The sequence below is a fragment of the Neofelis nebulosa genome, chromosome 16 (genome assembly GCF_028018385.1).
Source record: "Neofelis nebulosa isolate mNeoNeb1 chromosome 16, mNeoNeb1.pri, whole genome shotgun sequence".
Taxonomy (NCBI): domain Eukaryota; kingdom Metazoa; phylum Chordata; class Mammalia; order Carnivora; family Felidae; genus Neofelis; species Neofelis nebulosa.
Genome location: NC_080797.1, coordinates 32,444,096 through 32,458,083, shown reverse-complemented (window position 1 = coordinate 32,458,083; position 13,988 = coordinate 32,444,096). Strand labels below are relative to the sequence as shown.

At 58.3% G+C, this 13,988-nt stretch overlaps 1 protein-coding gene across 4 annotated transcripts in view; it reads right to left on the bottom strand.

The window, feature by feature from the left end:
* Nucleotides 1–5,178: 5,178 nt before the first annotated feature.
* Nucleotides 5,179–13,988, bottom strand: part of ARHGAP27 (Rho GTPase activating protein 27) — a 31,633-nt gene continuing 22,823 nt past the window's right edge. For 3 of the 4 annotated variants that reach the window (XM_058705202.1, XM_058705204.1, XM_058705203.1), the window contains 14 exons: nt 13,643–13,825; nt 13,313–13,393; nt 13,157–13,240; nt 12,739–12,806; nt 12,215–12,305; nt 11,645–11,749; nt 9,222–9,320; nt 8,209–8,314; nt 7,963–8,070; nt 7,791–7,889; nt 7,551–7,628; nt 7,305–7,439; nt 7,053–7,158; nt 5,179–6,928 (listed from right to left, as the gene is read on the bottom strand). In XM_058705202.1, the coding sequence (XP_058561185.1) occupies nt 6,751–6,928; nt 7,053–7,158; nt 7,305–7,439; nt 7,551–7,628; nt 7,791–7,889; nt 7,963–8,070; nt 8,209–8,314; nt 9,222–9,320; nt 11,645–11,749; nt 12,215–12,305; nt 12,739–12,806; nt 13,157–13,240; nt 13,313–13,393; nt 13,643–13,825 (1,521 nt within the window). In that variant the 3' untranslated portion in view covers nt 5,179–6,750. The remainder of the gene's footprint in view (nt 6,929–7,052; nt 7,159–7,304; nt 7,440–7,550; nt 7,629–7,790; nt 7,890–7,962; nt 8,071–8,208; nt 8,315–9,221; nt 9,321–11,644; nt 11,750–12,214; nt 12,306–12,738; nt 12,807–13,156; nt 13,241–13,312; nt 13,394–13,642; nt 13,826–13,988) is intronic. The other variant, XM_058705201.1, reaches the window with a different exon arrangement.

Sequence of the window (13,988 nt, the reverse complement as noted above, 5' to 3'; positions counted from 1 at the left end):
GGGGAGGGGCAGAGAGAGAGGGAGCGAGACACAGAATCGGAAGCGGGCTCCAGGCTCCGAGCTGTCAGCACAGAACCCAACACGGGGCTCGAACCCACGAACCTTGAGATCATGACCTGAGCTGAAGTCGGACGCTTAACTGACTGAGCCACCCAGGCGCTCCTCAGGTTTGTCATTTTAAATGAGCGTGGGTGGGGTGGGGGAAAGAGGATGTGGGAAGGGGGGGCGTTGCTGGGAGGCTGCTGCAGTGGTCCGGGCAGGAGATGTGAGCCCCCGAGACTAGGTGGGACTCTCGTTGGAGAGAAGTGGGTGGATGTGAGAGGTACAACTGACAAAACGGGGACATAGATCAGGTGTGGAAGGTGGAGAGAGGGGGAGAAAGAGCGAGAAGGCCATACCCCCAGGTTTCTGACTTGCCCAGCTTGGAGGGTCATGCAGCCATTTCACTGGGCGAGGGCTGGGTTTGGGGAAGGTCATGAATCTAGTCTGAGGACGGGCGCAGACAGATGTCAGGTTGTTAGGGAGACACAGGGGTCTGGAGCTTCTGGGAGCAGTCAGGCCTGGGGCTATGGACGAGCGAGGCCCCGATGCCGTGGGTGTGGGTCGTGTCACTCAGGGAGCGAGTACAGAGGGAGAGGAGGCGCTGGGTCCGAGGATGCTGACCTTTCCAGCTGGGCGGAAGGGAATGAGGTGCTGTGGCCGGAGTGGGAAGGCCCAGGGGGAGGTGGCGGTGTGCAAGCCGAGAGCAAGAGAATGTTTCCAAGGAGGGGGTGGTCAGCAGAGATCGGTGCTCCCAAGGGAACGACTGATACGAGGACCCCCAACGTCCAGCAGTTATCGAGGTGGGATCGTTGGGAAGTTTAGGGGGGAAATTCGGGAGTCTGATGGTGTGTGGGGGTCAAAGCATGAACAAAGGCAGCAAATGGAGGGAGGAAAGAGCTGGCTGGATGTTGCAGTGGATGCCCCGGGGGGCCTAGTTCCCCAGGGGTGGCGGGGTTGATTGCTGACCGGTCCCGTCTGAGCCGCTCTCTAGGACATGCCTTGGGCTGAAGAGTCTCTTTGCCTAAATTCATAGGCCTTCCCCCCTCCCCCCTCCCAAGACGGGCCTCATCCAGCGACTGGACGACGAGGTGGTTAATAAAGGTCTGGCCCCCTTGCCACGACACGGGACAACACTGAGGCTGTCCCAGCTCCAGAGCTGCCCTCGGGGTCGGGGTCGGCGGAGGCTGGGAGGGGCCTGTATCCCAGCTCAGTTTCCCCTCAGCCTGATCCTGAGGCCTTCATCCCCCACCCCCTCCCCCACCCGGTGTGGCTCCCCAGTGAGCTTCCTTCTTTCCATTTCCTGGGGAGACCCACCTGAGACAGCAGTTCAATGAGGAGGAGAGAAAGGTGGCCAGTGATAGTGGCTACCTTCTGGAAAAGGGAGGAGATTAGCTGTGCCCTGGAGTGACCTCTGCTCTGAGGTTCCCCGGGGGGGGGCCGGGAGGCGAGGGAGGGAGGATGCGGTGAGCCAGCTGTAAGCTTTGCTGGTGGGATGTTGAGGGTTTCCATCATTTCTGTGAGGTAGAGGTGAGGCCATCTGGAGAGGGAGAGAGAGCGAGAGTGAGAGAGCCAGAGGGAGAGCGAGAGTGAGAGGAGGCGGGGAGGGCCAGAGGTTTGAGGAGAAGGAGTCTGTGGAGCAGTGGTTACAGAAGGTGGGAGAGAACAGAAACCCTCACACGTTGCTGGGGAGAGTGTAAAATGATTCAGCCACCGTAGAAAACCGTAGTTTTGGTTCCTCCAAAAGTGAAACGTAGAGTGACCATCTGACCCAGCAAGTCCACGCCTGGGTGGGTACCCCAGGGAATTAAGACGTCTGTGGTTGGTCTGAATGATTGTGTTCACCACCCCCACCCCCCACCCCTGCAATTCATAGGCCAAAGCCCTAACTCCCAATGTGGTGATACTTGGAGGTAGGGCACAGGAGGACAGGGGGCCCCCACGATGGGATTCGTGTCCCTGTAAGGTAAGGAAGAAATGATCTCTCTCTCTCTCTGCCCATGAGCACACGGCAAGAAGGCAGCCGTCTTGCAAGCCAGGAAGGCAGCCTGATCGGAGACTTCCAGCCCCAGAGCTGTGAGAAACAGTTTCTGTTGTCCGGGCCACCCAGTCTGTGGCATTTTGTTACGGCAGCCCACGCTGAGACGGCGTGTCCATGTAAAACCTTGGACACGAGGGCTCACAGCAGCATCATCCACAATAGTCCCAAAGTGGAAACCACCCAGATGTTCACCGATTAGTGAACGCATAAAGAAATGTAGGGGCGCCCGGGGCGGCGCAGTCGGTTAAGCGCCAAACTTCGGCTCAGGTCATGATCTCACCGTTCGAGTTCGAGCCCCCAAATCGGGCTCTCTGCTGTCAGCGCAGAGCCTGCCTCGGAGCCTCCGTCCCCCTCTCTCTCTGCCCTTCCCCCGCTCGCATGCTCTCTCGCTCTCTCTCTCAAAAATAAATAAAATAAAAAAAAAAAAAAAGGAACGTCGAACGTCCATCCAATGGTATTTATGTGGCCGTGAGGGGACAGGTAAACACATGCTGGCCAGCAGCCTAGTGGGGAAGCACAATTGCAAATGCCCGGAGCCCATGTGCTGAGAGCTGGGGGGAGGGGGGAGCTGAGAGGAGGAGGAGGAAGAGGCAGGTGAAGGGGAGGACGGCAGGGCAATTTGCTGGGTCACCAGATGAGAGATCGAGGGGGAGGGGGATGGGAGGCAGTCAGGAGGTAGAAGACAAGGACCAGCGGGGAGGGGAAGGGGACTGGTAAGTGGAGGGTGAGGCCCAGAAGCAGGGAGAAGGGCTGCTTTCAGAGTTTTGCCGCAGGCAGGTGGCTCTCAGGGTGTGTGGGAGCCATCCGCGCGGGCGGCCGTTTGCACTTGGAACTCAGGGGAGAGGGGTCCAGGCTGGGGAGAGATTTTTTTTTTAATTTTTTTTTTTAACGTTTATTTATTTTTGAGACAGAGAGAGACAGAGCATGAACGGGGGAGGGTCAGAGAGAGGGAGACACAGAATCTGAAACAGGCTCCAGGCTCTGAGCTGTCAGCACAGAGCCCGACGCGGGGCTCGAACTCACGGACCGTGAGATCATGACCTGAGCCAAAGTCAGCCGCTTAACCGACTGAGCCACCCAGGCGCCCTGGTGAGAGATTTTTGGGTGACCCACGTGCGGGCCTGGTGACTGAGTCCCCAGAAAGGAATGGATGAGGGCCCTTAGGGAGGGTGGAGGGGAGAGAGCAATGGGCTGACGGCACCCCCCCCACCCCCCGCCAAGGGGGCATCGCTGTTTCCAGAGTGGGCAGAGACCCAAGAGACGGCAGGCAGAGGAGCAGCGTGCTTCATGGGGGGACAACAGGCACTTCACGTGTCCACTTGCATGAGGACTGGGCATTGTCCGCCGGGTTTGGCAACCAGGCGGGCACTGTTTTTTTCTGGGGCAGCTTCAGGGGCAGATGCCCGGCTATACCGGGATCTGGAGCATCTGCTCAGAGGGGGCAGGCTGGGGAGAGAGCCCTCAGTGACAGCCCTTATCAGCGGTGCTACTGTCCCTTATTTTTAGGTCTGTCTCCCAACCAGCTGGTGCTTCAAGAGGGCAGCTACTATTTTTATGTATCTTTCTTTGTGTCTCCAGACACAATCCAATTCGTTCCAAATATATTCAGGGAGCACCTGCCATGCTCCCGTGCCCTGTGTGGGGTGTTGAGGATTTATGGCGGGTGTTGAAGCTCCGGGCAGGGCTCTGTCACCAAGCTGCCATGTGACCTCAGGTGAGTTAGGACATCGTCTCTCTAGGAGTTTCCTCACTGACAGTGGGTGATTTCTGAAGCTCCTCCCGGTGACTGATTCTGGAAATTCTCTGCCTGCTGCTACCTTGTCTGCTCACCAAGGTGTCGACAGGGTCAGGAGCCTGGGGTGGGGTGAGGATGGTCAGGGGAGCGGATGCTTCCCAAGACCTCCCTGCCCAAGGGTCCTCCTGCCACAGCCCCTTCCCCCCCCCACCCAGCCCCTGCCCTTTTCACAGGCACACCCTGTCTCCTGCCCGCCTTTCCTGCGTCACCTCTCACACATGCTCACTGGTTGTATGGGCTCTAGTCACAATGGTCTTTTCAGATTTTTTAAAAGTTTATTTATTTGGGGGGGGGCAGAGAGAAAGGGAGAGAGAGAGAATCCCAAGTAGGATCCGTGCTGTCAGCACAGAGCCTGACGTGGGGCTCAAACCCTCCAACCGGGAGATTCTGACCTGAGCTGAAGTCAAGACACTTAACTGACTGAGCCACCCAGGCACCCCCGTCTTTTCAGATTTTGTTCTCTCCACAAGCCTTCTTGCCTCAGAGCCTTTGCACATGCTGTTCCTCTGGCTGGACACCCTTCCCTTAAGTCCTCATCTTGTTGACGTCTCTTGATTCTTTTTTTTTTTTTTTTAACATTTTATTTATTTTTGAGACAGAGAGAGACAGAGCATGAACGGGGGAGGGGCAGAGAGAGAGGGAGACACAGAATCGGAAGCAGGCTCCAGGCTCTGAGCCATAAGCCCAGAGCCCGACGTGGGGCTCGAACTCACGGACCGCGAGATCGTGACCTGAGCTGAAGTCGGACGCTTAACCGACTGAGCCACCCAGGCGCCCCAGACGTCTCTTGATTCTTTAGTGCTTAGCTCAAATGGGGCTTCTACAGAAGCATCTCAGGCTCCTGAGGGACAGCCACTCCCGAGTGACACGCCTTTAGGGCACCCTGCATTTTTTCTTAGCTTTTGTACACAGTAATGTAACCATGTAATCAGTTGTTTAACCTCTGTTTAGTTCTGTCCTTAGGCCTGGGTGAGAGGAATCCTTGCCCTGCTGTGGATCCTCCGCTTTAGAAGGTTCTACTCTTGACCCCCTTTCTCTCTCCCCACAGGATGAGGAATCTGTGGGACCCCTTGGAGCCCAGGCCCTTCCCTTTGGACCCTGCTCCCGATATGCAAGACCCCAGAATTCCCTGCCCAAGTGGCCCCAGGCCCATTCCCTTAAGGGTGGACCATGCGGGTGGCCACAGGACAGCAGGAGCCAGCTCTTCTCGTGCCAACACACCCGGGCACAGAACTCAGAAGAGTCACAGAAGTTTACATTGGAACCTGGTCATTAGGTCATTATGAACATGTATTTACCAAAGTAGGAGAATAGAACATATTTTTATTTAACAGTTATATCTTGATTTGTAACTTTACAATATTTCGATGCATGGGGTGAGGCCTCCGTTTGTACTCTTGTCCCAGCCCTGCTGGCATGTGAGGTGGGCTTGGGTCGGCCACCGAGCCAGGTGCTCCACCAGAGCGGTGGCGTGGGTGGCACCCCCCGCCCCAGCACACAGTGCCCGGCGCGGAGGAGCAGACAATAAATATTGGCTGTGAGAAACTGAGACAATCCAGGTGAAATGCTTGGCGTGGCGCAAATGTCAATAAATATCTGTTCCTATTGTTTGTCGAAGAAATGAACCGTAGCTGGGGAGGGGGGTGGAGGGTGGGGCGAGACCCACAAACTGAGGTGGTTTGTGTATGAGGAGGGAGAGGGCATTGCTGCCCCTGGGGCTCACGCTCCCTTTCCAGAGGCTGTACCCCCCTTCCCCCAACCCTGCAGGCCTCTCCCAGCTCTTTATGACCAGGTGGGCGCCAGGCAGGTGTACCGGGGCGGCCAGGGCGCTGAGAGGGGCTGGGGACCCCTTGCCAGTGCTAATTCCCCCTCCCCCAGCTGGGGCGGGTTTCCCTTCTGCCCTGAGGGTCTCCCAAGGTCCAGACACAACCTACCTTCATTTCTTTTGCTTTCCCCGTAAGCCCATGATGGGGTTTGGAGGAGAGGGATAGTTTGGAGGAAAGGGCCTCCTAGGAGGCTGTGCTGTGCTGCGAGAGGAGCCTGAGCTGGGCAGTCCGACCCATCACCCCCACGGGACCCTGAACAAGTCACTTTGCCTCTGCCTCGGTTTCTTCATTTGTAAAACAGGACTGTGTGTGGAAACGGTGCATGGCAGGTGGCCAGCGCAGGGTATGCGCTTAGCGAATATGGAGAACCCTTGCTCAGAACACGAGTGGATCAGGGAGGGCAGAGGCCTGGATCAGGAAAGCAGATGAAAATGGCCCACAGTCAGCCACTGAGAGTCAGGCAGGAGCTGCGCCTGAGGCAAGGCAGGGCAGCAGGGAAGGAAGGAAGGTGTATGTTGTTGCTTCATGACCCACACAGGGCTGGGGCCCCACAGGGAGGGCGTCCTTGAAGGCCTGACCAGGTGCAGGCCTGAAAAAGCTGAGAAGCCCCTCACCCCAAGTCCTCCCCCGGGGCATGGCCCATCTGGGAAATCAAACTCACCCCCACAATTCTCTCTCTCTCTCTCTCTCTCTTTCTTACACACACACACACACACACACACACACACACACAGTAGGTGTCTATGTGATAAAGAACCGAACCCAAAGAAGCCCCAAACAAGACAGGCCAGGGCGGTGGGGGGGGGGGGGGGGGGGGGTTGGTGGTGCGGGGAATCACATTTTGCAAACTGCCCACCAGGGGTCACCATACTGCACCCAGTGGCGCAGATTTCACATCCGCCTGCGGACCGATGGGAGGCGGAGGGTCTCACAGATAAGAGTTTGGCCAAGTGGCCTGCAACCGTCCAGCTTCTGTGGTGGGACCACTGTCGCGGTCCCCAGTCCCAGGTCCGCAGCGCCAGCATCGGGGGTGAGGGTGGGGTCGGCTGTCAGTGCGGCCGGAAGATGTCTGAACACCGCTGCAGGATGAGCTCCACCACCTGACTCTGGAACACCATGGTCATGGGCATGCTGGTTTCCTCAGTCTCGGGCCGCAGCAGCGTGGGCCCGAACACTATGGCCACGCTCTGCACGGACATGCGGTTCTGATCGCCGTGCTCGATCACCCTGCGGGGGGGGGGGGGAGTGGGGTGGGGAGGGAGGCCATCAGGGCCCAGAGCTGGAGGGGGCGCGGGGGGGGGGGGGTCCGCCAGCACCTGCCTCCCCATTTCTGCGCGGCTCGCCGGCTCACCGGCACAGGTGCTGAAAGAGCAGCCGCAGCGTGTCGTGGTTGGGGGCGGGCAGCGAGCGCACCAGGTCCCGCACACGGCGGCTGCGCTGGGCCTGGTCCGGCAGCTCTAGGGAAGGGAGGGTCGGCTCGGCCAGGGGAACGGAGGGGCTGAGTCCCAGTGGGGAGAGTGGGGGCGGGGTCCAGCCAAGGGGGTGCCCGATGCAGGCCGGCCCCACCCCAACCCCGTCCCCCCCACCTCCCCCAGGCGCTCACTGATGGCCTCGATGAACTGGCGGAAGTGCGAGAAGGGAAAGAGGGGCTCCGGCAGCTCTCGAAAGAAGAGCTTCAGGGCGCCGGTGATCACGTGGACGTCCTCCCAGCGCCCGTCCTCCAGGTCCAGGCGCTCATCTGCCACACGGCGATGGGGGAAGGAAGGTTGGGGGGGGGGGGGAGGAAGAGGCGGTTAGCACCCCTTTGCGCCTTCAGGCCCTGGGGTCGGGGACGGAGGACGGGCCTCACCGTGGTCCACCTTATAGCGCAGCTTCTGGATGGTGGCCAGGTTTCCACTGATGCGGTACAGGCCGTCGATGTCCAGCCCTGGGGCAGACGGAGGCGCTGACCTCGGGTTTGGTGGGATGGGTCTAAAGCTCCCGCTACGGCTCCCACCCAGGGGCTCCCGTTCTCCCTCCGCCGCCCTGCGCCCGCCCAGGGCTCTCCGCCAAGCGGCCCCGGAGGGAGGCCTCCGGGCGCCGCGCGTACCCCGGGCCTCGACGGTGCGGATGCACTGCTGTACGAAGCGCGGCACCGAGCTCCTCTCGCGTTCACACAGCGCGGCCAGCGCGCAGCCGAACACCTGGTCTGGGGGAGAGGCCCGTCAGCGCTGCCCGGCCCCCCAGCCGCCGGCGCCGCGCTCGCCGGCTCCCTCCCGTACCTTTGATGTAGCCCTTCTCCCGCAGCGACTGCAGCGTGGGCCGCCTCAGCAGGAACTTGCGGAGCTTGTGCCGGACCTTGCTCAGGTCGCTCTCCGCGGTGGCTGCGCCTGGGCACGGGCATGCGGGGCCGAGTCGCTCGGTGACGCCGGGACTGGCCGGGTGGGTCGTCCCCTGTTCCCCCCCCCCCCGCCCCCAGGAGACGCCTTTCCCCCCCCCCCCCCACCCCCCCCCCCCCCCGCGCTCACCTGCAGTGGGCCGCGCCTCACCCTCCAGCCAGCTTCCCAGGCGCTCCCTGGACCCGAAGTCCGCGTTGCTGCTCTCGCTTTCCTCCTCCGGGGGCAGGTCTGCGGACTGGAATCACGGGGCCTCAGAGTGGCAGAGCCCGGTGCCCGCGGGAGGTCCATCTGGGCTGGGGCGGGGACCCCGACGCCCCTCCCAGCGGCCCTGGTGACTCCCAGGCAGAGTGCACTGTTCCCTTCCCCGGTTAACCTCCCCTGACCTCCTTCCACCAGGGGAATCTCAGAAACTTCACCTCCCTTGGCTGCTTGGAAGCCCTTCAGCTGTTGGAGACAGTTATCCTGTTCTCTCCCACTCTTTCTTATCCTGGCCCCCCTTTCCCGTATTTTCCTAGCTCCTCTGTGCACACTCCACTAGGTTAGCATTCCTCAGTATGTGGCTCTTGGTTCTGAACTTGCAGCTCCAGCTGAGGCCTCAGCACTGCCCACAACTGCACCAGCATCACCGCCCTAGATCTGGATTCCTACCCCCTGTAATACAGGGGGTAATTCTGTACCCCCTGATGGCTCCTAAGGAAACGAGGGTCAAAAGGCCCCAGGTTGTTCCCAGGTGAATAGCTGTCAGAGGAGGTCTGTCCTGACTCTATGTAATTAATTTTTTGAACCTAAAAAAATAGTCGACTCTTCTTTAACTTTAAAATTTTAATAGCTTAAAATTTTATCTTGTGGTTTTAGCCTGTCGTTCTAGTACAGAGGCTCTTTCTTGGATACTTACTTTTCTTCCAGCCTCCCTTGAAACAGGACATTCCTCTAGGCTCTGTCTCCACCCCTAGGAGAACCCTCCTGCAGGGCCAACCCCTGCAACCCCACAGGCTGGATTTGCCTACTTATGAGAGACTATTTCTTCGGCGGCCCATCTGCAGGGAGGGACATTTATCCTCAGATGCCTGACCCACAGTGGGCCCAGCTGCTCTGTGTAACGGCCGACCCACCAGCCCCAGAGGCCCCCGGGCTCTGCTTACCAGCTCCTGGATGCCCTCACCGATGGCCTTGTGCCAGGTGCTGATAATGGCCTCTGAGTCGTGCTGGATCAGGTACTCTGAGCCATCTCGGCTCCGTAGCTGGAGAGACACAAGTCACTCAGTCATCTCTGGTTCCCTGGGCCTACCCCGGAGCAAGGCCTTAGTGGGCGGAGGGGGCGGCAGAGAAATGGTGGACATGATCTGTACCTGTCCCCAGGAACTGAAGGCATAATAGAGCAAGGGCCTCACCCCGGGGGCCGAGGCATTCCACTTTGGAATGCCTTATGCAGTAAGTGACAGCATATCTGTTACAGATGGGCAGACCAGGGGCCTCTCAAAACAACATCCATTCATATCTGAAAGTTTCGTACGGAAGGAAAGGCTATATTGTACGTATACGTAGCAACAAATTTCACAAAACGTTCATCCTGTTGAATGCACAGGCAAGTTGAGCTGCCCCAAACTAGCTGTTTTTGGAGGACTATTACTGAAGTGTCCTGTGGCTCTGGAGTGACAAGGAAGACTGGCTGTGAAAATTTGCCCGGCTCATCTACCTTGGCCATGATATAGAATCTGGGGCTGTCTCTTGAGAAAAATCCTAGAGGAGCCTGCAGGCCACCCCTGAATGGAGGGAGGATGGCCACCTGAGGCCAAGAAGCAGAAGCAGGGGGCTCCTCCGCTTCCGTTCAAGACTGTCAGCCTTTCCAACAGCTTGAATAACTTCCACAAGTACCATCTGCCTTCCAGTTCTTGCCAGAAAAGACAGCTCAGAAGCATTTATTCAGAAGCTTTCATCAAAAGCCAAGTCAGAGGGATGACATTTATAGAGCACTGGTTGAAGGATGTCCCTTTAGGTCAGGGAAGGGACATGCACAGCAAAGTGACGTTCTCCGGTCTGGCACCCGGGACAGACATTGCTAATTGGTCACAGCACTTGACGCTGCTAAGCCTGGAGAAGGCTCCAGATGGACTGACTGAGCAGAGTAGCTCATGAGATCAAACTGGTTTTCCAAGCCTGCTCTGTGGATAAAACTGGTTCTAGAACTGCACGAAGCTTGGTGAAAACTACATGCTCAAGTGCCTTGCAGAACTGCATTTTCTGAGCTGAATGGTAAGGTTATGCTCGTGGCTTTTCTCATGTTACCTGAAGCAGCTAAACTAGAATGGAGCTGCATACTAAAAATTGCTTCGGGAGCTAAGGGTTAGGGGGAGCGCCTGGGTGGCTCAGTTGGTTAAGTGTCTGACTCTTGATCTCTGCTCAGGTCACGATCTCACAGTTTGTGAGTTCGAGCCCCGCGTCGGAGCTCTGTGCTGACAGCTCGGAGCCTGTGATTCTCTCTCTCCCTCTCCCTTTCCCTCTGCCTCTTCCCCACTCACACACATGTGCACGCTCTCTCTCTCTCTCCAAATAAATAAATTAAATTAAAAAAAAAAAGAGCGGGGGCGCCTGGGTGGCTCAGTCAGTTGCATGTCCAACTTCAGCTCAGGTCATGATCTCGCGGTTCATGATTCGAGCCCTGCATCGGGCTTGTTGCTATCACCCTGTCAGCTCAGGGCCCACTTCAGATCTTCTGTCCGCGCCCCTGCCCCCCGCCTCTCCCCCACTCTCTCTCTTGAAAATTAAATAAAATATTAAAAAAAAAAGAGCTAAGGGTTAAGAAAGAGCTTTGATTTCCCTCAAAATTGGGGAAAGCCCCCCTCCCTCATCAATAAGAACTATGTAATTTTTTTTTTTTTTTTTTAGCAACAACTTAGCACCTGTACATCAGCTGCCTCCTGATGCCTCTCCACACTGACCCCTTCCTCTCACTTGTTGTGGCTGGTGCTGGCTTTTCAGTGGATTTTACCAGCTCACCACACATGTTCTTGTTGTGAGCTGCCTCAGAACTTTTGGGGACGGAGGTGAGGGTAAAGGTAGTTTCAAAGCAAGACCACATGTGGGCAGTGGAATGTGTGGTACCATAAGGGTCCTTGCCTGGGCCCCACGTGGCCTCTGTCTTCCTGCTAGGGGAGCCTGGGAAACTGGGGACCCAGCGTATTCACTGAGGACCCAGTTCAGCTGGAAGCTGGGCTCTGATCAGCCAGAGCAGGTTTCCGGTCTGTCTAAGTGAGTAGTGGGGGACAGGGAGTCTCCTGTCTGGGATGAGGGCCGCCTTTCTAGGCATGAGTTTCATTCCGCAGAGACCCCTGCTTCTCAACACCCTCTAGAGCCAAGAACTTGAACCCAGTTCCTGGAGAGGGAACTGCAGAATCCGTGATGCCAGAAACGCTGTGGGCGGATGCCCAGGGTGGGGGCAACTTTGGCTTTGAGCCCTGAGAATTCCAGTCCCACTCTCCCCAGGTCCCCCTTCTTGAGGCTTGCCTAATGAGGGTCTCAAGCCATCAGTAAGCCCCTTCTCCTTCTCCCAACCCCTATCACTCACCTCCAGCACATTCTTCCTGCTAGATTTGTCTTTGGGGGCCCAGGAGAGAGAGGCCCCCCTCAGATCCACTGTGTACTCAGGGGTGGAGAGCTTGAGAGGCTGCCTCTGTGGGAGAGGGGAGAAGGATTGGGGGGAGCACAGTTACCAGGAGCCCTCAGCTCAGACAGGCCTGCCAGGGCTCCTGGCTCCAGGGACAGGATGGGGAAAGCGGGCCCAGGGGTTCCTAGAACCTAGAGATCCTGGACTGGCTGGTCCTTTGCTGCCTGCTCACCCAGGAGGAGAGGAGAAAGGAGCACAGCTCTCATCCCCAGGAGCAGGTGTGCCCAGTCCCCAGTCTGCCTGCCCACCAGGCTGGGGAGGCCACCCTCAAGGACTGCTCCCCATGCCCAGGGTGGCTGGAAGCACTTGTCGTGGGCTGAATCTGCTGTCGTCACCCCCTGCCAAGGCCGAGCTCCGTTGGCACTCATATTCCACTGTCTCAGACCTAGCCTTAGACAAGCCAGATCAGGTAAAGAGCCGCAGGAATCAGAAGCAGATGGGATGGTCCCTGTCCCGGGGCCTGGGCCTTACCAGGCCGCCTGCAGCTGAGGCCTTGGAGTCCTTGAAGAACGTCAGGATGCCACCCTCCAGCACCGTCCAGGAGGCGCTCCAGTGCTTCTTCCTAGGTGGGGGTGGGGAAGTGGGGGGTGGCCAAGCTTGCACTGGGCCCTGGGCTGAGGCCCCCTTCCACCCACAGGAGCGGGGTGCAGAGCTTAAGAACACAGCTCAGCTTGGGGTACCCAACTGTGAGGGCTGGACTCCCAGTTCTAACACGTGGTGGCCAAGGGACCCTGGAGAAGTCACTATCTCTCAGTGCCTCACTGTGTCCTCACGGGACCTCTTAGAAAGTTGCTATGAAGATTAACAAGAGCCTGCCGTATGGAACTGACTCTTCATCTCGGGGCTGTGAGTTCGAGCCCCACATTTGCTGTAGAGATCGTTTATATAAATAAACTTAAAAAAAAAAATAAAAGCCTCGATATGGGATGTGCTCAGTAAATGTCATCTTAATTAAGGCCTGCCCTGCCCTAGTCTGAACGCAGACAGGCTCTCACCGGAGCCGCTTTCCTTTGTCCACTGTCTTGGTGCGATGCAGCACACCGGCCTTGTCCAGGGTCTTGATCTTAGAAAGACAAGGGGAAAGAGGAGGGGGTTAAGGGGCTGAGCCACAGGGCAGGCAGGGGCTAGTCTCCCCAACAGCCGGCAACTCCTTCCAGGCGGGGCCTGAGTCATCACTGACCCCTTTCTGCTGCTGCTGCTGGTGGGGTGCCTGCTCCCACCCCAGCAGGAGAGATTTCCTCCCGGCTCCCAACCTCACCCAAACCTGGGCCCAGGATGACCCAGATCCAGGTTCATTCAGCTCAGGCTAGTGCTGGGGCCTATGGAGGTGACATGCCCGACCCCGTTCCAGGCCCCATGACCACCAGGAAGCCCCGATTTCTTCTGCTAGGGCCTACATGCTCTTTCCTTTACCTTCTCCTCAGGGGGGCTGGCCTGGGCTGGGGTCTCACTGTCCTGGCTGGATTTGCTGATGCTTCGAGGGGCAGGGACAGGAACCTGGGGAGAAAGACAGTGTCAGGTATAATGCCCTCCGTTCTCCCCAGGACTCTCGCTTTCCCAGTTAGTTACCTGGGGCAGCTCCCACTGAACCGAGTCGTCATCTGGGTTGTAGAAGTAGGGCTTCCCGTGTTCATCCTCCAGCCTCATCCACTGTGGGGAGAGGGATGGTCAGGGCTCCAAGCCCGGCTAATGGGAGGGGAGGAAAAGTTTCCCAATATAGCCCCCAGGAGGCCGGAGGGTCAGGTGCAGAAGACGGGGGTGAGGGGGGGGTGGGGGGGTGTGGAGGTCTTGGAGCTTGCTCAGGAGCTGCAGTTCATGGTGTTAAGGGGAGCTCCTGGTGAGGAAGAGCTGAAGAAGTGACCCAGGGGATGTCTGCGCCCATCTGCCCGCTGCCCCTACCTGCTCCTGGGTGAAGTGGTTGGTGTAGAGCGTCTGCCCCTCGGGGCTCACGTGGCAAGACCAGCCGGGGGGCGTGGCCAAGGGAGAGGCGGACCGTGGCTCACTGAAAGAGCCCACGGGGGAATAGTCCTCCTCGAGGTAACTAGTCAGCGACTCGGGGTAGTCCGTCTCAGGGGTAGGGGGCTGCAGGGTACAGAAAACGGAGTCAGAGGGTCTCAGAGCCAGTACAGACCCCTGGCCCCGCCCCCTCAGGCCAGGCCACGTCCCCTCACCAGCAGTCTGGGGGCTGCGGGGAGCAGGAGGTGGGGTCTGAGACCCTCAGAGCTACTCCGCCTTGGCCCCGCCC